Raw genomic sequence first — 24,091 nt, forward strand, 5'->3', positions numbered from 1 at the left:
ACTTGTAGAGAGTCGTAATTGCAATTGCGTAAACATAGGGACAATACTTATTTTAGAATAAGAGTAAAACCATTTTACAATAAGTACATTAAGCTTCATCATATTATATAAATTCGTTGTACATTATCGATTAAAAGTATTAATTTTTATCAATACTTAATCGATCATACAAGGTGTCAATAATGAATAAATTAATTAAAATTTATAATATATATGATAGTATTCATTCAAATAGTTTGGCAAATAAGTTGATAGTATCTAAAATTACAGTAAAACCCTTACATAATGCTTTTTATTCACTTAAAAAAATTTTTCTTTGATTAGTTTTTCTCTTAAAAGTCTTTTAACATTTTATATTAATAAAAATTTTCAATATTGTAATTTTAATAAAATTTTCTAATGAATAAAAAATAGAAATAGAAATTATCCTTTTTTTCGCACTACGATCAATAATTACATATATCAATAATAAGATATAGGGATTTACTGTATTAGGTTTCCTTCTGAGACACCCTGCATAACATGTGGTTACATTGTTTTGATTAATGAATCGATATATATTTAACAGGTATCAATATCGATTCAATTACATAGTCGTTGTTTTCCAAAACCACATCTTCCATATCCAACGAAATATATAAAATATCAGCTGTTCATTAGCGATGTTAGTAATAAGAGATATATAATTATAATCGGGCCGATTATATTCTGCGCCGAAGCTATTCTTATAGTAATATGTTTCACCCTGCCTAAAAGGGATAAATTAAGTTAGTCATGCTACGGTGCTCAATCTAAATCCATCTTGTATCAGGGCCATTTATTGCGCGTGGTTCTTTATACTTGCGATAATACGCGGTGCGCTTTGATAATGTTTAATCGTAACCATTATATTAATTATTTATCTTGCACCCTGCCTGAAAGGGATAAAAGATGGTCCTAATCGCCAAATTGATCACAAGGAACATTTCAAAATATTTATTAAATATATACTTAATCTGTAGATTACTCTAATACTTTAAATACTCTAATACATAGATGAAATATTAATATGTAAATACAAGATAATATAAGAAAATTATTAAAATGAAACATTTTGTATAAAAAAACTTTAAAGTTTGAAATTATAAAGTAAATATCAGAATAATTTTGTTAAATGTTTCTCATACATAAATAATGATATTATAATATATAAAGAGAATATTTTATATACTGTTAAAACTATTTTTATGATACAGAAAAGACAATTCTAAGTTGTGAATATAAAAGTTGGTATTATATACAAAAATATCAATTGAGGCTTACTTATTAAATTATAAATGATTTAAGTTTTCGTTAAATGAAGCAAAACAAAGGCAGAATAAGCTAATGATGTAACAGAAATAATGACGTCTTACACTGCATTTCATTTCATCTAACACAAAGTTAAGTTGCTTATAACTTAATAAGATTTCTAGAATCGATCCATCAAAGATGTTCCATAAATATATTAACACTGTGTACATAAATATATAATTTTATATATCATAGTAATCTACGGATTGAATAATGTCGCAAAAATTTAAATAAATCCTTCGTTGCAATAAATCATTTTTCATTATAATGTGATATCATTTGGCGATGAATAAAAATACGCTTACGATTAATTTAAAATCTATCAGTCTCAACGTTTAACCCTGCCTAAAAGGGAAAGAAAAGATGGTCATGCGAGTTTGCTCTTTGGGACCCTAAATAATACATTCATAATACAATACAATTTCTAGAAACTTGTTCGAATTTTCGAATTAATTTTCAGAAATTAACAAAAAAATTCTTGTATTGTACTTCTTCATTGAAATTGCTTTGGTTATTATCTCGACTAAGATTTCATCGTAAAATTCCTACGATTTATGTAAATAATCAGTCGTCGAAAATACTGATAAATGTTCACGTAAATTGTATACAGATTATACATATGAACATGATAAAAAAAATAAATATGTACAAAGTCTTTAATTTAAGTCATACTTATCACATTTTCCTCTTTTTTGTTTTTATGACATATGATTTTTATACAAATATCTTTCTCAAGAATCTCTTGATGTCAATAATGTAAAAATATTTTATGCATATATAATAGTTGTTTATATATATATATATATATAGTTGTTTGATCTGTCCATGTTTGTTTTTATGTGAGTGATTTATTAAAGAAACTCACTAACTTGCTTTTTTTGATCAACGATGAAATCTTAATCAAGAATCTCTTGATATTTTATCCGAAGCAAATTCTTTTATGGAATATAAGGGCCCTCTCTTAGGAAACAAAGTCTTATATTCTAAATTACAACAAGAAAAAAAGAAAATAAAACACAAAAAATATAATTTTTTCAGAAAATTTAACGTTTCGGTGTTAATCTTGTCATAATTTTCGAATTTTTATTTTTCATAATTATTCTTTAATTTGAATAAATAAAAAAAATTTTAATATTTAAATAAACTTAACATAAAATTAATATATAAAATTTCATATTAAGAACGACTTTTTAATATTTTCTTTGAAAAAGTAAAATTTCAATAGAATACGATTCATAGAGTTATTTTTTCATTTAAATTTAGCAATATTTTGTTCGAATTAAATTTTAAAATTCAAGTTTAACACCAAAAACGCTTGAAACATATCTTAAAAACAATTTCTAAGAGATTCTTAATTTTTATTGGAACGATAGTTCATTGCTTTCTTTAACTATTTTTAAAATTCGATAAAATTTTGATTATATATTATTGATAAAAATATAAATTATATTTTCTTGCATCTTGAAATTAATATTATAAACAGATGATTACAATTAAAGTAATATGAAAATATAAATTTTGTTAAAAATCTGTATATTTTTACTAATTTAAAACTTTCGATAATTCTAGTGTTAAATAATATATTGAAACCTTATTCAATTTTGATTTCAAAATAATTTTCAATAGATCATAAGTCAAATAGGAATGAATCTTATTAATCATCATTAATTAATTTATCAATGCAAATCAAAACTATCGTTCCATCGTATACCTGACTTAACCTATCGTACTTACGTGGGCTTCTTGTTTATTCTTGTTTATTTTCCGCTCTTGTTTTCGTTTACAATTCAATTCTTCTTGTATCTCTAACAAAGTTTTCCCTTTTGTTTCTGGGACCATAAAGAGTATAAAAATAATTCCAAAAAAACAACTGATCGCAAACCAACCGAAAGAAGTATAAACACCGTAAAAATCAGAAATAACTTGATACATTTTCGAAACGAAGAATGCTAATAAAGAAGCCCACAAGTTTGCTGCAGACACAGCAGCCCCTTTAACGTTAGTTGGAAATAATTCTCCGAGCATCATATAGGCTAATGGATTCAAACCTAATGCGATAATTAATTCGTAAAATATAACAGAGGCATAAAGAACCCAACCAAAACCAGTTATGTCTACCAGCATATAAAATTTAAACAGATAAAATGCTCCTGCAACAGTTAAAGACAATCCACCAAGAAATGTACTAACAAGAAGTAACGGTCTTCTTCCTAATTTGTCCACCAGAGCTGCGGCACCAACACCTGCTACCAACTGAAGAACACTTAAAATGATCACTGCTACTGCAGCTGATAAATTTGTATCACCTTCTTCAAGAATTTCTTGAGTATAAGATTCTATGGCAGCCAGACCACTGAATTGCAAGATTAATTGAAGGCCAAAACTGATTAACATGGCTCTTCTATTACCTTTAGTGTTGAAAAGATCCCAAATATATCCTCTATCACTGAGATCCTTGATCATAGTTTTCTGCATTTGCTCCATATCTTCTTCCAATTGATCTTCAGTAGCATATCTTTTAAGTCGTTTCAAGCTATTTATCGCTTTGTCCTCGCGATTCTTCATTAATAAATAATATGGAGATTCTGGCATCCAACCGAATGTTAAAAGAAAAATTACAGGAATTACAGCGCAGCTGTATGCCAAACATTCGTATGACACAAATGGACCAATCGTGTGAGCGTACAATTCGCCAAAAGTTACCATAAGCTTGATAAAAGAACCTAGAGATCCTCTGATCTCCTTGTCAGCGATCTCACCGATATACATTGGGCAAATAACATATCCTATACCAAGCCCGATGCCACCTATGAATCTCGATAAGTAGAGGATGTAAGGATTCCAAGCCACGATGATTAAAATCCAAGAAATTATATGTGGTATTCCAGCTATCAGAAGACTTGTTTTACGACCGAGTCGGTCTACGATGAAACCTGAGAGGATAATGCTAGGAATCGAGCCGAGGAGAGAGAACGAAGCAATCCACGAAGCATCATCTGAGGTTAGTGGCACACGAGAGTCTGGAGACTTTAATTTTGGCAATATCGGTGATGTCCATCCTATCTGAGTACCAGCTGCTGCTAAACATAAGGTGGCTAAAAAAGAAAGAAATATGTTCAATATTAAATGTGTGAATAACATATATAAGACAATATCTACAGAATTGAAGTTGGATTGAAAATCACAGGTTAGTTGTCGAATGAGAACAATATGTTCGTTCTTTTACTGAGCTATTAAAAATAATTCAATTTCGTAACGAATTTCTGCAGAAAAGGAATTGAATCACTTTTAAAACTAAAGAGAATATCATATTATAAAATATTCAATTTCAGTCATATTGAAAAAAATATAAACATAGATAGAATGAGATTTCATCATCGTGTTTTTCTGTCATTGTTTCGCTTTATTTAATTTAAATTACTTATAATCCAATAAATTTTCAATTATTTATTTAATTAAATTTTTGTTTATTATATATTATATCATATTATATCGTATATATTATATGAGTTTTGTATTTTTTAATTTCTAAAATCAGATATAATATCTTGAATATCGAATTTATTTCTTATTTATTCGTATTTAAAATTATTATTTTTTATTTATTTTAAAAAAAGATTTTATATTCGATTTTTTTATATTAAAAAATATGTCTCAAAATTGATATTTATTAAAAATCACGATATATTTACATATTTTAACGTTCAATGAACAATTGAACTAATAATTAATAATAAATTATTATTTTGGTAACAAAATTTCATTTGTATTAAATAAATTTTAAAATAAAAAATTTTCTTTTTCTTTAATAATAATTTAAAATTACCTGTAATCGCTGCTAAATATTGCGGCCACCACTTAATGCGCGATTTGTTCATCCTTTTTATTTCTTCTTTTACAGACTATAATATTTAATGAAATTTAATGATATTGTGTAAAATCATATATAGATAGATAATATTATGAATATATAAATCTAAAAGTATTAATATTTTTATTATTTTTAATATTTTATTGTTATAAAGTAAATTATGCGATAATAGGTAAAATAATCCAAAATATAATTATTTATAAACATTATAATTCATGAATTTATGAATTTATTCATAAATTTTTAAATATTTTTCTAAATAATAAGATTAAATTTTTTTAAATAATAAGATAATAATTCTATAAATGCATTTTATCATATAAATATTTTTCGAATATTATTTTATGATATATGTATATATATATATATATATATATATATATATATTATAATAAATATAATAAATAAAACATTGTTGAAAGTTATTATAATAATTTACTTTCAAGAATTTATTATATTCAGATACAGTTAAATAATCTATATTTTTTTATTATATTGTTTTTCTCAGTTTGTATTTTTTTATTATTTCTTTTAAAATCTTTTATTAATAATGTAAATTTAAATTATATAAATAATTTTTATGTAAAATAGTATTCTCTAAATTTTTCATATCAAATTATATATTATAATTCATTAAATGACTTAAAAAGCTAAAGAATGTATCCTTTTTTTTTAAATTTGAATATTCCTAAATTATGATATTTTTTAAAAAATAGCATTTGTATTTACATAATTTTATGATTAATTTTACACTGCAATCTATAGTATACTTTTGATTTTTTTAAAAATTATACTCAATTAATTTACAATCAATAAATATTTATATTTCATATAAAGAATAATTTATGTAATGAAAATATTTTCAAAATTATTAATAATGAAAATATATAAAATCGAATAGAATAGTAAAACAATAAAAATATTTGTGATATTTACAGAGATAATGATGAAACACAATCAAGCCACCAGGAAAAACGACGGTTTTGTGCTGCGTTCTTCGTACCTCTTTAAAACATTATAAACAGAATAAAAGTGTAATCATGATGTACTACATTTTATAGGTATGTTGGTTTATCAGTGATTGTCTTATCACAATCGAATCTCATGCACACCTTCATTTTATAACTAGGAAAATCTATTAAGACACAAAAATAAAAAAAAAAAATGAAAAAAAAATAAAAATTTAAGAAAGGATAAAAAAGAAGAAGATTCATAAAAGAAAGTATACGCTCGAAGACACGTTTTAAGTGTTTATTTCTTCGCTTATATTTATTTTTTGAATAAAAAATAAAATATTGTTCGTGACTATTTCTTGAAATAGTTGAATGTTAAACCGAAGATTTTTTATATAAAAATGAAAAATTTATGAAGACAAATTTTCTATATTACATAAAAATTATTCGAAAATATAAATTATTTTTTATAATATAATAATAACATTTTATTTAAAAAAAAAATAAATTTGAAAAAATGTTTCAATATGTAAGTAATACATGTAAGTATATTTTTATAAATAAAGATTTCTTATTTCTTATATCATTTTGTTATTATTCTTCTTAACAAATCAAAGATTTGTATTAAAAAATTACATAAAATATTTTTTTTTAAATTTAATTAATATTTATTTTGATAAAGAAATTACTCATAATATTATTCAATATTCTGTCGTATAAAAATCATAAAATCACCGCACATTTTTTCAAACAAAACTAAAATAAAAACATCGTTGAGAAGTATTCAGGTGAAATGAAATGTTTAATATACAACGTTCTACTTTAAGCATCGACCGTTCTGATGTTCTACTAACTCTGCATTGATGAAGATATCTATATGGCACGTACGGTACTTTGAAACCGAAATGAAAATGAAATTTTAATGAATCACTTGAAAAAACCGTTTATTTATAAATATTAATCTGAAGAGATTTATTCGCATGTTTAATTTAAACCTAATATAATGATAAAAATATTATAAATAATTAAACTTCAAAATAAACAAGATAATAAAATAATGTAATTAAAATATTTTAAAATTTTTAATTAATATTTCGAAAAATTAACAAGATAATAAATGAATTATAAAAAAGATGTAATTCTAATTTTATTAACAAATAAATTCTATATCACTCTAATTAAAAATATTTAAAAATATTAAAAAAATTAAAAATTTATTTCTATTTATTAATATTATTGACATTTATATTTTTTTCAATAAAAATATATTTTTATGTAAATCCTACATAAACGAATACTCTTATATATAACATAATATTGTTCAAAATATCACAAAGAAAACATTAGAAAAGATGCTTACCAACATGATTATCTTATTAATGATTAATAATAGTTAAATTTACAAGTCAAAGTCTACTAGATATTTATTAGACATTTATTAGACATAAACATCATGATTGCAAACATAGGATTTTAAATAGGATTCTTTGATAATAGGATATCAAAGAAGATTGATAACGAATATAATAGTTATCAAAATTTACTTGAACTTGTTACAAACATTTGATTTAAATACAATTTAAATACCGTGTCATATAAAAATAAAAAAATAAAAAAATATCGTTTAAAATAATATAGAAAATAATGTTGAATGATTAACTATTATCTATTGTATCTAATTTAAAATTACACAATATCAAAATAATTTGATTTGTTTATATTATTGATTAATTTTATTATATTATAAATATTAAAAATATTATAAAATTTAAATATGTAAAGATTTAATAACAGAAGTAAGAATGTAATAATAGAAAAGAATTTATAAATAAATTATATTGCTTTTTGAAATAATTAAATTTAAATTTCATTATAGAGATTTATTTGCAATCAAAGGAACAAGAAGTAGAATATATATTAATAAAAATGAAAGTCACGTAAGTTATTGAAGGAAGTTGACTCATTGAAAAAGAAAAAGGTTATAATGGAAAAAATGAGATCAGACTCGAAGTATTTTTACTTTAAAACTTACAAAGATAATTTTTGTTTTGACAGACATCTAAATCTTGTTGAACAAAGAATATAATTTTTTACGATAATACTTCAAAAAATACCATGTATCAGAGAAAATTATTTTTATTTAATATAAGAAAATTCATTAAATTCAATTTATTTTCAAATTTTAATTTATAGGACAATAATTTATAGCAATATATTTCAATAAATTTATTTTTCTAATTATAAACATTAATATTTATGTATAATACGTATAATATGTTATCTCTGACATTTAATTTAAATTCTGTGTGAAGAATATTTAATCTTTGCAGATGTTATCGTGATACGTTTATGATACCTATATTTCGTCGTAGATACAAAATAAGTTAGAAACACAAAGAAATTCTTACTTTTAAAATTTTTGAATTTTAATTTTTAATCAATTAAATCAATTAAAATAAAATTTAATAAAAAACATATTTATATAAATTATTAAAATATTAATATTCATTATATTTAAAATATTTAAATTATGATTCTAATCATTATTTATATAATTATATATTGTAATACAAAATTATTTTATTTTAAAAATTACGAAAAAATTATAGAAATTATTATGTTAAAAAGACAAATTTATCCAAATTAATATATGCTATGACTTTTATATATATATGACTATGTTCATTGATATATGACTATGTTCATTGCGTACAAAAGACTTATTTCTAAAATTTCGCGCTTGACGCCAAAGTTTCGAGAGATCGAACTCGTTTCAATAATTCGAGCCGTTGCAGTGCGAGCAGTCGTAAATTGTCTGTCTTCAGTGAAGGAATAGCAAGATATTTGTTTTTACATCAGTTAACTCACATGCGTTTTTCTTATTAATTCGTGTTATTAAAGTATTGAAATTCTTGAAATACGGATTTAATAATATCTCGACGAATTCTCGCGGGTGAATACGCTAAAGAGAACAAAGACCGTATACGAAGATGTGCGGTGGTTTTACGTGTTCTAAAAACGCATTGACGGCACTAAATATTCTTTATATCGTAAGCAAAAATAAAATTATAAAACTTGAACAAATATATTATTTTAATCGTATTTTCAATTTCGTATATTTATAAAATCTAATAATTTATCTATCAATATTTAAGAAATCATATTTTCATAATTAAAAAAAAATATAGAAACATTTTAGAAAGAATCTTTTTATGGAAAAATATTTTAATATTATTATTTGCATATATTAGTACTTAATTAATTTAATAATTCATGTAATTCATGTATAAAGTGATATAATCATAAAAATGAATGCATTTATAGAATATATTACTAATATAATATGAATTTATAAATAATATTTGAATTTTTACAAATACATTTCTAAATTTAAAAACTATCTTGATATTAATATTTTAGGTTGTTGCATTTATTTTAATTGGTGTGGCTGTTTATGGAAGAGCTTCAGCATTAGTTACAAATCTTCCTATTATTGGAGGTATTTTAGCATGTGGTGTTATTTTGATTCTAATTTCTATAATTGGTCTGATTGGTGCTGTTAAACATCATCAAGTTCTATTATTCTTTGTATCCTTTTACATATATTAAATATAATTATATTTAATTATATTTTTTAATTTCTTTTTATATCATTATTAAGACATAAAATCAATAAGAAAATTATTTTGAAAATTAGAAATATTATCAAATTAAAAACGATAATCTATTTATTATATATAAGAGATACACGAGTCTTTATACTTTCATTAAAATATATAATTTAGTATGTATTTATATTTAATTTATAATTTAATTTATATATAATTAATATATAATAAACTTTATAAATGTTGATTTCTCCATGATATATAATATAATAGATAATAATATATAAAATAAAATTTAAATTGATTTATAAAAAAAAATTCTTATATTACAATAATGGCTCAATCTTTCTTTTAAAATTTTTCAATGCATGACAAATTTTTTACATGAATTTTCTTAATATAAATAAAATGGTAAGCATAAAAGAAACCATAATTATACATACACAAGATTTTATAATTAAATAATAATTTAAGTTATTATTATAGTATGATTTCAAATTCAATTCAATTCAAATGATAATTATAATTATAATGACAATAAGAAGCAAAAAATATATATAAAATTATTTCTTAAAAAATAAATTATATATTTTTTCTTGTTAAGCTTTTTAAAACATTGTAAAGAAAATAAGTTACTTTAACAAATATATGAAATAGTTTATATAAATAAAGACATGTATATAATTTATTTAGAAAAAATACTATATAATTAACATTTTATATTATATCCTTAATAATGTTTATATAGTATATGCTGATTTTATTTCTGTTATTTTTGATTCAATTCAGTATTGCTTGTGCTTGTCTTGCTGTCAATGCCAAACAGCAAGAACAATTAGCAGAACAGGTAATATATATATTTTATTATATTATTATCATTAATAATTAAAAAAATATTATATAATTAATTATTTTATTATTTTTAGGGTTGGAAACATGCACCAGAATTAAGAACAAAAGTTGAGGAAACTTTCAATTGTTGTGGATTCAATGGTACTGATAGCACATTTATAATGAATAATTCAGATTCATTATCATGTAAAAATGTAAATATAATTTAAATAAAATTAATACTATAATTTAAATAAAATTACATCACATCACAATCACATATAACTTATATTTAATACCAAATTCTGTTTTAATTTTAGAAACTCTGTTCTTGTCAATATCCTACAGATATTGATTGTGAATGTCCATCTTGTATGCAAAAATTACAATCCACAATTGATTATGCCTTTAAGCTATGTGGCAGCATAGGATTATTTTTCAGTTTTACTGAAGTAAGTATTTATAATTATTTTATGTATTGTATCTATGTGTATTTAATATATGTTCATGTATAAAGTCCAATGTAAAAATTTACATAATGCTTAAAAGCATTACATTTGTGAATAATTTCACTTTGTTAAAGTAAGTAGTAATTTTTTTAGTAAATGTTAACATGTGTACCCGTTACAGTTTGTTGGTGTTTGGTTGACCGTGCGGTACAGGAATCAGAAAGATCCACGAGCTAATCCTAGTGCTTTCCTCTAGTCTAATATCATCGCTATGTCCTCTGTCACCTCATATGATCCTCCTAATAGATGGTGGGTCTAATGTTGTGATTTTTTATTTTACATATTGATTTTTAGAATAATTTATATCAGTCACATTTTATACATAACATACATCATATCATATTTATGCAATTCAATATATGTACCAGTTTTATTAAGAATTAATATGGAATATTTCAAATCATTTTTTTTTTTCAGGTGATTGCAGCTTTCTTGGCAAAACATTATAGAAATCAACTAAATCCATTTCCAATTTCAAAAACTATATTTCCTTAGTATAATTTTATTTACATAGTTCATATAGTTTAAGAAAAAAATATTTTTTTTTAATTCAAAGATAGATTTTAATAAGTAATGAGATTAATGATTTATAACTATAATTCTGGTCACTTTGATTATTTAATAGCCAAAAGACCTATTTTTATTTAACAGTACAAATATCATCTTGCATATAATATAATTTTTGAAAAACTATTGGTCTTTCACACCGCAATTTATAATGCTCAACAGAAAAAAAAAAAATAGCACATTTGAAACAGTCATAGATTTTAGAACAGATTAGATAACATATAATTAATATAATTAAAATGTGTGCTCTAGTCATCCATTTAGAAAAATCGTACTAAGCCTCAATGCGCCTTGTAGTTTAATATTTAGGTACATTTGTGCAAGCGCCTTTCTACAAAACTTTGTTTATTTATAAAAGATAACTTATACAAATCTGATTAATTATCAACAGTAAATTTACTTTCTATCAATATATTTTTTAAAAGTATAAGTGATATTAAAAATTTTAATAGGTTTTAGAAAGTATAACATGTCCTTAATATTATCAATTCTTTTTATTTGGTAAAGATCTTTTTTGGTTTGATTTTTAATTAAAAAAAGTTAAAGATTTTTAATTTTTTTTTACTTCATAAATATTTTTAATAATTTCATTTTTAATTAAATTAATTGAAAAATTAAATCAAATTATTTTTTATCAAAATATTATTATTAAAAAACGAAAGAATTTCGTTGTAAATTAGTAAAGTATTAATAGTTAATATTTTACTAACGAATCAAACATATTAATGCTTTAATAAAAAATATAACGTGATGATTAAAATATTAGGCACAATTCTTTAATCTTGGCATATTATTACAATACTGCCATATACATAATAATATCATAATCATCACATTATTAATTTCCAATTTTTAATCTGCTTCCTTTAATTTTTATATTTTATATTTACTTTATAAAGTTTCCATTATTAAATTCTATTAGAGAATATCTCTAAATTTTATGATGCATTTAAGAAATATTGCAATTAAAATTATTCTACTTTTTAAATTATTTTATCAAGTTAAAATATTGTTATTTCAATAAATTAAAATAATAAATTTATAAACTTTATTAAATATGCTTATATGAAATGCTTATATGAAATTTTGAAATTTTCTAAAATTTTTATTTTATTTAATTAATAAGTAAAAAAGAATAATAATAATTATATACTATATTTGGATTTAATATTGCACTAAATAATAAATGTCTTATCAAAATATATATTTATAACACTGTTTTGAATACTATATAAACATTTATTTGTTTTCTGAAAGTTTAAAAAAAAAAGTTTTTGTTTGAAATTATCAAAATATTTTTATTTTTATATTAATTTTATTTTCTTTCTTTTTTTCTAATTAAAATAAGAGAACGGCAATAAAATTATACGATCAAAAAGTTAAAATATATATGTTGTTATAAAAAAAGTTCTATAACTACATGTGTTTTGTTATAATATTGACTGAGAAAAGTTTTTCTAATTATATCTATTAACAAATATAAAATCATCTTAAAATTAATATTATGTTAAAGGGTTAAAAATGTTTGATGAAGGCTCAGCAATATATTGAGTATAAATAGAATTGGTTTAAAGATATAATATTAGAGCATATAATATTATTATCAATAAAGTGTATAACATTATATTACTTTTACAATTATAATTGTGAAAATAAATCTTTATATTATTTATTAATATAATTGATTTAAGGATCTATATTTGATTAGACTTTTTTTGTTTTTTGCAGAGAATACTGTACATGAAATTTTAGTCTCTTTTTATAACACTTTATATATGATGATTAATAATGATTATCTGTTACATTAATTTTTTATTCTATATATATATATTTAAAAATAATATATATTAACCCTTTTAATGCATGTAATTTTTTAAATTATAAAGGAATTATTTTGAAAAATATAATGTACTATATATATTTAATATATATAAGGTATTAATATTATGTTTATAATATCTTATATAATTATAAATGAAAAAATATTTTGTTTATAATATATATATATATTGATTAAAATAATATAATAAAATATGAAGATTTATGTATATTTAAATTTAGATTTATGAAGAATAATAAAACATGCAGTAAAGGGTTAATAAAAATGTATTATCCTAACATTCCAATTATCCTTCTACTTTTAGTAAAAATATGCAGTAATAATAATATAAATATCCTTAAAAGTTATATTATAATTTTTCTGTATGTGAAATATATTATAGAGTAAAATTAAATACATACATATAAACATATATAGGGTAAGACAAAAATCGTAGCTTAATTGATTAAATAATGTTTCTACGTAAAAAAATATATTTAGTAGTGGTTTATTTTTTTGTCCTTGTTTTTAAGAAATGAATTTTGAAAATTATGCATATATAATTTTGATTGTTATATTATTCTTTACAATTATAAGTTCGAATTAATATTTATAAATGATAATAATTCAAATTATATAATAAATAGATTTTAATAAAATTTTTCATTTTGTTATAAATGTGATTTCATTATTCTATTATTGGAAATATGACTGTTGCATTTTTCATAACATAATCAATGGCTTATAAATAATAATTCGAATATATAATAATAAAATAGCATAATAGGATATTACAATAATAAATCAATTTTTTAGCTTTTAATCATTTATTTTTTTTAGAATTAAAAATTGATTTTGTAAAAAATAAAAAAACTTTCGCATTCTTATATTTTTTCACGTAGATATTAAATGTTTAATATCATATTTTTAATAGTTATATTACAATTTTTGATTTAATTATATTAAATGTCTTAAATAAAATAAATGGTAAATATTGATATAATTTTTAACCAAAGATTAAAATAAAATAAAATTGAAAAAAAAATTTATATAGTATAATATAAATTTAATTAGTGATTTTAAGATAATTTACAATGATATAAATAATAATACTATAAAAATAAAACGTAGTTGGTAAGAAAATGTTAATAAAATATATAATAAATTCAGTATCAATATTTTATTCATATTTTGCAATTAGTATATTGTAATAATTATACAATTAATATGCTTTATAATATTGTTCTATATACATATATTTATCGATAAATTACACATATATATGATAAATTAGTTATACATTATTTATTATATTTAAAAATATATTTAAAATATATTTAAAAATATAATGTATTAGTGGAATGTATTTTTATCGAAATAGGTTATATTTATATCAATTTAATACGAAAACATAGAATATAAAAAAAAATAACTAAAAATATAATATAATAATATAATTTTAATATAATAATCTATGTTTTATATAATATAGCATATTTTAAATGAACAAAATTTAATTCAATTTTAATTATTTTGTTCTATCTAATTTTTATTCTATAATACATAATTTTGTAACAAAAGTAATTACAAAATCGAACAAATTCTTTTTAAATAATTATAAATTTTAATGATTTTTATATTTTTACATATATATAAATATATATATATATATATATATTATGTCTTATATACATATATATATATCTATTTTAGAATTTTTTTTTAAATAAATATATTTAAAAGTTTCTAGTAAAATTTTTTATTTCTATTTTTTATTTTTGAAAAATAAAATTTCATTTTTTGGTTTATGTAATTAATTTTTATATTTCTCATTTCGTTACGATTTTACATAAATTAAAATATCAAGAAATTTAAAAAATTTTATTTTATTTCAAAATAAAACTTAAAAACTTCTTAAAACTTAAAAAAAATATCTTAGTTTGCATTTATTTGTTTAAATACAAACAAATAATATAATAATTTCTTTAAAAAAATTTAGAAAACAATTTATGAAATACTTACAATGTATACATAAATAATTATCTTGTACTTACTGATAGATTAATTAATTATATTATAACTATAATAAAATAAATTAATTATTAATTACATAATAATATACAAAATAATGAACTGAATGTTTATTTAGTTCGTTCACCTGTTACATTAGTGATTATTTAATAAAGCGATTACTCATGTAATTGTATCGATTTCTCGAATCGATTATTCTAAACCTTAATAAAAATGGCTACTTTGAAGCACGCATGTCAAGTGGATTATTAGTGTTGATAAACAAAGAATTTTATTAAAACGGCTCCTATAAGGTTATTAATCGTCAACATTGTTTGTCGATGTCTCATCGATATAAAATTTCAAAACATTTCGGAACGGTGATAAAAAATTGGCAATTACGACGGAGTGTCAAAACAAGAGTGACAACGTCGAACGTGACGTTGAGGTTATGGACAACTTCGTCAAGATAGAAAAAATAGGGGAAGGGACCTATGGGGTGGTTTATAAAGCCAAAGATAAGTTAACTGGAAAACTGGTGGCACTTAAAAAGATTCGTCTTGAGACGTACGTCGATTGTAATATTAATATATAAAAATCTGGAATTTTTATTCTAATATTTATATTATGCCGGGTGATGTATAGTTATAACCATATTATATTAACCGCAAAATAAACATATAATACTTTTAATAACAATTTAAAATTAATTTAAAATTATTAATATTAAAATGAAATCAAATATTTTAGTGTATTTAGAAATCTAGTAAATATTCTATAGAGTAAACTTTTAATTGTTAAAACTAATAATTTGATTTCTATTGGATAATATTTTTTTTTGTTTTAATAATCAAAAAATATTTAATAGATCTTCATTTTCATGTATATATATGTAAGAAAATAGGTTTTTTAATTTTTGATTTATATTTTATTAAATGAATAGTCAATGATATTGTATACATGTTTAATAAATATATATTTAATATTTAATGGAAATAATTATTTTTATTATATATATTATTATATATTATTTTAGAATATAACAATTTATAGAATTTATAGAAATTTTTTTATTATGATCAGAGAATATGTTTTGCTTTTTCGATATTTTTAATAATAAATATTTTAAATATATTTAAAATATGATTTTCTACTTTAAATTAAATTAACATGAAATAATAGATTATATAGAATATAAAGATTGTTATTAAACTGAAATCATATGTTTTTTAGAAATCAAAATATTGACTTTTTATATAACTAATATTTTTTTCACCCTGCAAATATTCAAGTAATTTGCACGTTTCTAGGATTAAAAATATTAATGTTATGTAATCATTCTTTATTTAACAATATAAGTAACTTTTGAAGATAATGAAATAAATAAATATCATATTGATAGAGCTTTTGCTTATATGCATTGCTAACACATCTGCTAATTTACACATTGGGGTCAGCTGAATCTGCAGGGGCCACGTTACACTAAATTTTCGTAGCACCACATTATTCAGCTTGTCCCATTGTGTCATGCTCAGCTGGTTTTTGATTTTAAATCCTTTATTTAATTCTATGTTCTTAAATGGAATTTTCTTCTGTGTATTTGTTTTATAATATCTATTTTTACAATTGATAATTTTACTAAACTAATTACACAATTTACATTACATAAAATGCACTTATTATTTTAATTAAATTTAAAACTAACTTATATATCTTTAAAAATTGCTTTATATGTAAATAAATATATTTATTATAATTTTTTAAAGAAAAAAGATAATTCAGTTTTATAATCTTATATTGATCATTATGATTAATAATAAAAAAAAATACATATATTAATATACATATATTAATAAACTAATGTTAATCTGCATCAGGGAAAGTGAAGGTGTTCCATCCACTGCTATTCGAGAAATATCATTATTAAGAGAACTCACACATCCAAATATTGTTCAATTATTTGATGTAGTAGATGGGGATAATCATCTATATCTTGTTTTTGAATTCTTACAACAAGATTTAAAAAAGTTGTTAGATTCCGTTAAAGGAGGATTAGATCAAGCTCTTGTTAAGGTATTGCCTTAAAAAATCACAATTGAAAATAGGTGCATGCATATAATATAGGAAAGTACTTTTTAATCAATAATTGAATCATATTTTATTAAAAGAATAGTCAATGAAGTTGCATTGTTCAAGACAGGTCTTTTATGTTTACAGAGTTATTTGTATCAGTTATTGAAAGCAATTTCTTTCTGCCATCTTCATTGCATTTTACATAGAGATTTAAAACCACAGAATCTGTTAATAGATCAGGAGGGTCACATAAAATTAGCAGATTTTGGATTAGCTAGGACATTTGGTGTTCCTGTTCGTACATATACTCATGAAATAGTAACTCTTTGGTATAGAGCACCAGAAATACTTTTAGGAACAAAATTATATTCCAATGCAGTAGATGTTTGGAGTTTAGGTTGTATATTTGCAGAAATGGTAATGATAATTTAAATAATAAAATCAATGTAATAATTTTATATAAAATATGGATATTCAAATCTTATTTCCCTATTAATAATTTTAATTCTTCAAAAAAGTTACATTATTTTTTTAGGCAACTAGGAGAGCTTTATTCCCAGGTGATTCAGAAATAGACCAACTCTTCAGGATATTCCGTACATTAGGCACACCAGATGAAAATATTTGGCCAGGAGTATCACAACTACGTGATTATACATCAATGTTTCCAAGATGGGAACCACGACCTTTAGATGAAGTTGTACCTTCTTTTGATTCTGATGCCAAAGATTTGCTTTTGGTAAAAATTATTTCAATAAAAAAATAAAAAAAAAACAATTTTTTAGATTGTTAAATTTAATATTATATGTTTTAACAGAAACTCTTGACTTATGATCCTAATCAGAGGATAACAGCAAAAAAAGGATTAAGCCATCCTTATTTTAATGGAGTTACGTTAGTTCCACCCCCACTGCCAAAGAAAACTTGATTAAGATATATTATTAATTTTTATGTATTTGTAATTCTTACAATGTAAAACTGCCAATAATATAATTGATAAAAACAAATATTTTTGGAAAACTATACTAAAATATATTTTTACTTCCGATATACTGAATGCGTTTATATAACAAAGATATATTTTGCTATGTACATTAAAAATGACTTATACATATTATTTATTATGCGTATGTTATTTTAAAAACTTTTATATTTTTAATTACTATCATTTTTAATTAATATATATGTTAATTTTAAATAATATACAAATAATATATCTAACTGTAAGTTTAAATTAAAAATGTTTTTTCATTTTTTGTAATTAATGAAATTCTATTTTATGATGTATAATTCTATTATACATATGTAAATATTGTCTTGATATTTACATTCAACATTGTTTTATAATATATTAGTATAAACACATTGATAAATATAATTTCCATGAAAAATAATAAATTAAAAAAAGTAGTGAAATACTTTATATTTCTATTATAAAAATAATAGAATAATATGATATATAATATATAATATATAACAAATCAAAAAATATTAATACATTCTAATAAAAGATTATAATAATAAAATTAACAAATTTATTTTTATATTTCAATTATTCGATGATATATATATATATATATATATATGTATATTGACAATTCATAATATCTATAAAATTAATTATAAACAAAAAATTTTTAATCTTTTTGTAGTAAAAGAAATGAGATGAAAATTAAATTTTTATTAAAAAAGTAGCACATTTGCAAATATAAATCTCAAGCCTTCCCTTTCATTACTTTTCGATTTGCCTTTTAAAAATTTATTTTACAATTATTTAAAAGAGTTTTATATTCAACAATGTAATATAAAATCAGTAATTTAGAAAGCGTATACATATTAGTTCAATATTTCACTATATTTAATGCTTTTCTAGATTCAGTGTACATATATTCATTTACAGTTTAAGAAAATTTTTTCTCTTAATTATTAATAATAATTAATAAGTTTATTTTCAAATATTTGAAAAATAATTTAATGCGTAATACGTTCGGTCAATTTTGGTAAATTAATTTTTGCTTCAGGAACTGTAGTAATTTCTTGTGGTATAGGAGAAGGTGCCAATTTTGGAAGCCGTAACTCTTTTGGCAATATTTTTCCAGACATGTGAGAGGCAGATTTATCTGGACTTTTTACTTGAAGATTAGCGGAATGTGGAGAAATAGGTGATTCCATTGTTTTATCCTCTGGAGTTTTTAATGAAGAATTATCAGAAGAACGTGGAGAAGTAGATGATTTTTTTTCTTCTGGATTTTTCAATCGAGAACTACTGGAAGGACGTGAAGAAGTAGGTATTTTCGTTGGACTATCTTCTGGGCTTTTTGGTTTAGAATTATTAAGAACGTGTGAAGAAGTAGGTGATTTCATTGTTCTATTTTCTGGACTCTTTGCTTGAGAAATATTAAGAGAATGCGAAATTATAGGAGACTTTGCTGTTCTGTTTTTCATTATATTTTTATCTTCTGAACTTAGATTTTTCTTGTTTTTATCTTCCTTCTCTATAGTTTCAAGAGACGATGAATTTTTTTTTGACCCTATTTCAGGAGATTTAGCCAAACTACTTCTGATTGCTTTAGGAGTTATTATAGAAGACGGTGATGGTAGGTTTTGTATTTTTGTTGGTGTACTTGGTGGTGGTTGTGGTAAATCATCTTTTGTCTGTTCAAGAGAAGAATTAATCTCTTCAACTGTATTTTCCTGAAAAATATAGATTAATATACATTAGAAATATCTTTTTTATTAAAAAAAATATATAATAAATAATAATAAATGATAACACAACTTATCAATTATTTTATTCGCTATATGATATTAATTTTTAATATCAAATTCAGAAAAAATAAAATAAATTTATTATGTAATTTTTTTTTAAATTAAATATATGTTAAATATGTCAAATATATGTTAAATATTTGAAAATTATCTTATTACAAAATAATTAATTTTTAATAAAAATATAATATAAACATAATATTACACTTTTAAAAACATAATATTGTAATTGTATACTTAAATTTCATATAAATTACCAGTTGAAGTGTTAAACTCATGTGCAAACTGACCTTATTTACAAATGCGGTGATTAGCAGCGATACTGATGTGTCCACCAAATATTACGTGTAAAAGTGAAGTACACGTTGTGCTATTAATCCATATAAGAAAATTCACTGAAGAAATATACTAAATATCTAAATATTTGAAAGTTAATGGAAATCGTTTCTATATTATTAGCATTAGCATTTGTAATTAAATTTGCCATTATTTTGCCAAAATTTTGTGCTTTTAAATTTAAATTACACTATATGTGCTATAAACCACTACTAGTTAATTAAAAAGAAAAAAGAAATTGTGATGATAAAATTGTGCACTAAAATGTCAATTAAAATGTCAATTAGAATACTATATTTTGAAGAAAATATTCATATAAGAATTAAAAAACTTATGATAATATAAAAATTTATATTTAAAAATTTTTTTGTAAATTTATATTAGAAAAAATTTGAGACACGAAATTGATATAACGAACATGTTGTTAATTAACAATATTTTTTATCTTTTTTTTTTATAAAGAATATTTGTAATATGTACATATAAGCAATAAATATTTTAAAATAGAAATGATAAATAAATTTTTAAATTTAATTTTACAAATATTTCTTCCCTTTATTTTCGTTTTTTTCATATTGATGTTAAAAATTAATTTTTATTCTTTATATTAACATAGTTATTTAGAATATAGATGTCTTTTATAATCTTTTGTGATGATTTTCTTTTACAACATTCAAAGAATTTATTCCTCTTTTTTTTTCTTATATATAAGATAAGAAAAATTAACATAACTTTATGATAGAATAATAGCAATCATGCTATTAAAATAAATAAATTCATTAATAAAATATAATAATGATTCCTAAAAAGTATTTTGCAATCCTCTTTTGATCCGTAAATTGGAAATCATTAAGATAAGATATTATAATACCTATAAATGATACAATTTAATAATTTCATAAAATAGAAAAATTATCCGACTTTATATAATTAAAAATTTTATCGTATAATTTAGGACAATGCTATTAAAAACGATGGGGTTGAATAAAAATGCCCAGAATATAAATTTAAAAACAAAAATATTATTATACTTAATGGCTCTCTTGTTATGTCTGACAGTATACCGAATATATTCGTTATACATTAATATGTATTCGCAATTTAATATCGTGTACCTAATCTTTTTGTGAATTATTGGGTAATTAATCAAATCGAAATATGTATATAATATAATCAGTATGGAAGCAATAAACTATAATACTTCTTATATACTTTCTTATTATAGATTGCGTGAATTCTTCAAGAGTGACACAATTGATAGAGAAAGAGAGAAAGAGAGAACAGATCTCTCTGAAATCGTTTACCCTATATTTCGATATTTCCCATCAACATTTTGTCTCTTTTATCGATTCTTATTTTTCAACTGACTGTAAACTGACAGTTGTAAGATCTAAGTATTTATTCTGACGTATACAACAAGTAAGAGATAGTTTATATATCTACAGTAACGAATTGATCGTATCCTATCGTTTAAATACAATATGAAACTTATTCGACGCAATCGTGTGAATTAATTCTATTCACTTGATGCATTGAATAATGGGTTGCGCGTAATACATTACTATCGTTTATTTCTCTTGAGTTCGTTTTAGTGGGATTCCCCTAGCGCGATAAGTTCCACCGGAACTTCGCTATTTCCCGCGCTTTTTCGAATAAATCGACGCTCGACATTGTAAACATTTGTTAAAAATACATACTTTGAATCCTTTGCACTCGATAGATGATAATCGCTTGTACAAGAATTCAAAGATTTAGAGGTAAACTTAATAGATATTGTGATAAATACGTTTTTTTTTTTTTATTATTTTATTAGAATTTTAGATAAGACAGAACTATTTTTTTCCATAAATTGCAATTACTATTTTTGCAATTTTCGGAAATTTTAGCGATGATATCTATAATTCTTTGTGTTCTAAAGTATTTGGTAGATTATTGCATAAATACTATATATTCACACATTGAGAAAAAACAAGTTTGAAGATTCAATGCTATATAGGGATATGTATAAAGTAAAATATAATTTTAATAAATTTATAATATATATAAATGTGATTTCGATGTATATAAAAATTTTATAAAAAGTAGATGTGCAATATTTGTATGATAAACCCATTGATATTTCGATATTTATTGCTTGTAGAATTGCAATATTTGTCCCACTTTTATGAAAAAACTTTATGAAACTTGTATTGAAATTTCAATGAAATGAAACGGTGTATTTCATAGACTTAAATTCTATATTCAGTTTCAAAAACTTTCATCATTCTTGTAGCAAACATATTTCGAGTGCAAAGGACTAAGCTTTATTTTTAACATCGTTTAAATTTCCTGCGAAAAAAATTAAAATAGATTTTCATAAATCGAGTTTCTGCTTCTTGTTTCTTAAATTTTTTCTTCGTTAGAATCGAGCATACGATTTATATACATGTGATTTGAATGTCTTAGAATTTTTTTTTTCTTAGCAGATTAATATCCACTAAATAAAACTTTTATTCGGTAAAAGACGAAATTGTACTTGACTTAACTCTTGAACATCAAGATGAAAATAAATGAAATGGATTCTAATGATATATTTTTTTATAATATACTGAATACAATTAATTATAAATATATAAATATATTCTAATATTTAATGTATAAAATATTTATTTATTTGATAAAAATAAAAGATATATAATCTTATTAGACAAGAAAAATAATACTTCTCGTATTTATAGAAAGTTTATAACAGAAAAAAAATGTTTGAATTTATCAAAATTTTGTCAATAATGAAAAGCGTAAAATTTTTTTTTGATATTTCAAGAGTTAAAACAAATTCATTTAGTTCAAGCGATGAATAATGAAAAATATTAGAAACTATTCAAACACCTTATACAGGGTGTATCACAAAAACTATTACAAGATAATTTCTTTCAAATCATTAAATGCATCAAGAATTCATTCATTTTAATTTATTAAAATAATATAATAAATTTATAATATATTTTATATTAAAAAAAGATTTAACCATGATTTAACGAAAGAATGAAATAAATTACAAATGAAATATAGAATAATGTTTCAATTAAATATCAAACATTAAATAAAATCTATTTGAAAATATAAAAATTATATTAAATAATTCTATTAAATTTCTCTTTGATCCATAGTAAGTATTAAATAATCTCAAATAACAATTAGAAACATCTTTTTCTTTCTATTTTTAATAGTCTCAAAGGAAAAAGCTTGTAATACACTTTATATACACCCTATATGTATGTATCATGTACGGAGTATGTTTCGTTTTTACGATAAAAATGCATTGGAAAAATATAAAAGAAAAATACACAACAGAGAAATACTCAATCTCAAGAATGTACAGATATTCTATTAATTAATATAATGTATAATATACTCCGTACACATATTTTTAA

General features: G+C 21.4%; 4 protein-coding genes and 1 long non-coding RNA gene across 10 annotated transcripts in view; 3 read left to right on the forward strand and 2 right to left on the reverse strand.

The window, feature by feature from the left end:
* Positions 1-2,880: 2,880 nt before the first annotated feature.
* LOC100870952 (facilitated trehalose transporter Tret1) lies at positions 2,881-6,217 on the reverse strand. The gene is made up of 3 exons (XM_003695858.4): positions 6,140-6,217; positions 5,159-5,234; positions 2,881-4,427 (listed from the first exon to the last, which is right to left on the reverse strand). Exons 2-3 carry the CDS (start codon positions 5,208-5,210, stop codon positions 3,049-3,051), a joined length of 1,431 nt encoding a protein of 476 aa, XP_003695906.1. The 5' UTR covers positions 5,211-5,234; positions 6,140-6,217; the 3' UTR covers positions 2,881-3,048.
* On the forward strand, positions 4,027-6,737 carry LOC147658666 (uncharacterized). The gene is made up of 3 exons (XR_015293176.1): positions 4,027-4,519; positions 6,142-6,264; positions 6,333-6,737. It is a non-coding gene; the product is annotated as an uncharacterized LOC147658666 (long non-coding RNA).
* A 2,167-nt stretch (positions 6,738-8,904) lies between these two features.
* Positions 8,905-13,479, forward strand: Tsp97E (Tetraspanin 97E). 2 transcript variants are annotated; one of them, XR_001112476.3, is made up of 7 exons: positions 8,905-9,206; positions 9,577-9,744; positions 10,513-10,611; positions 10,691-10,810; positions 10,916-11,047; positions 11,226-11,353; positions 11,522-13,479. XR_001112476.3 is itself a non-coding variant. In XM_086910208.1 (6 exons), the coding sequence occupies exons 1-6, from the start codon at positions 9,147-9,149 to the stop codon at positions 11,597-11,599; spliced, it is 657 nt and encodes a 218-aa protein (XP_086766334.1). In that variant the 5' UTR covers positions 8,927-9,146; the 3' UTR covers positions 11,600-13,479. The 2 variants fall into 2 exon arrangements, 1 of the variants encoding a protein (XP_086766334.1); XM_086910208.1 differs by lacking the exon at positions 11,226-11,353 and having other exon boundaries at positions 8,927-9,206.
* A 1,182-nt stretch (positions 13,480-14,661) lies between these two features.
* Positions 14,662-18,596, forward strand: LOC100867059 (cyclin-dependent kinase 2). The gene is made up of 5 exons (XM_003696118.4): positions 14,662-16,067; positions 17,378-17,573; positions 17,718-17,990; positions 18,109-18,312; positions 18,391-18,596. The coding sequence occupies exons 1-5, from the start codon at positions 15,952-15,954 to the stop codon at positions 18,499-18,501; spliced, it is 900 nt and encodes a 299-aa protein (XP_003696166.1). The 5' UTR covers positions 14,662-15,951; the 3' UTR covers positions 18,502-18,596.
* Positions 18,597-19,409: 813 nt separating this feature from the next.
* The window catches only part of tau (microtubule-associated protein tau), a 63,253-nt gene continuing 58,571 nt past the window's right edge, over positions 19,410-24,091 (reverse strand). For all 5 annotated transcript variants that reach the window (XM_086910172.1, XM_086910177.1, XM_086910175.1 and 2 more), the window contains one exon: positions 19,410-20,267. In XM_086910172.1, coding sequence (XP_086766298.1) covers positions 19,545-20,267 — 723 coding nt within the window. In that variant the 3' untranslated portion in view covers positions 19,410-19,544. The remainder of the gene's footprint in view (positions 20,268-24,091) is intronic.

The sequence above is a fragment of the Apis florea genome, unplaced genomic scaffold, assembly GCF_048593485.1.
Source record: "Apis florea isolate Af1SG1 unplaced genomic scaffold, ASM4859348v1 contig_1789_pilon, whole genome shotgun sequence".
NCBI classification, from domain to species: domain Eukaryota; kingdom Metazoa; phylum Arthropoda; class Insecta; order Hymenoptera; family Apidae; genus Apis; species Apis florea.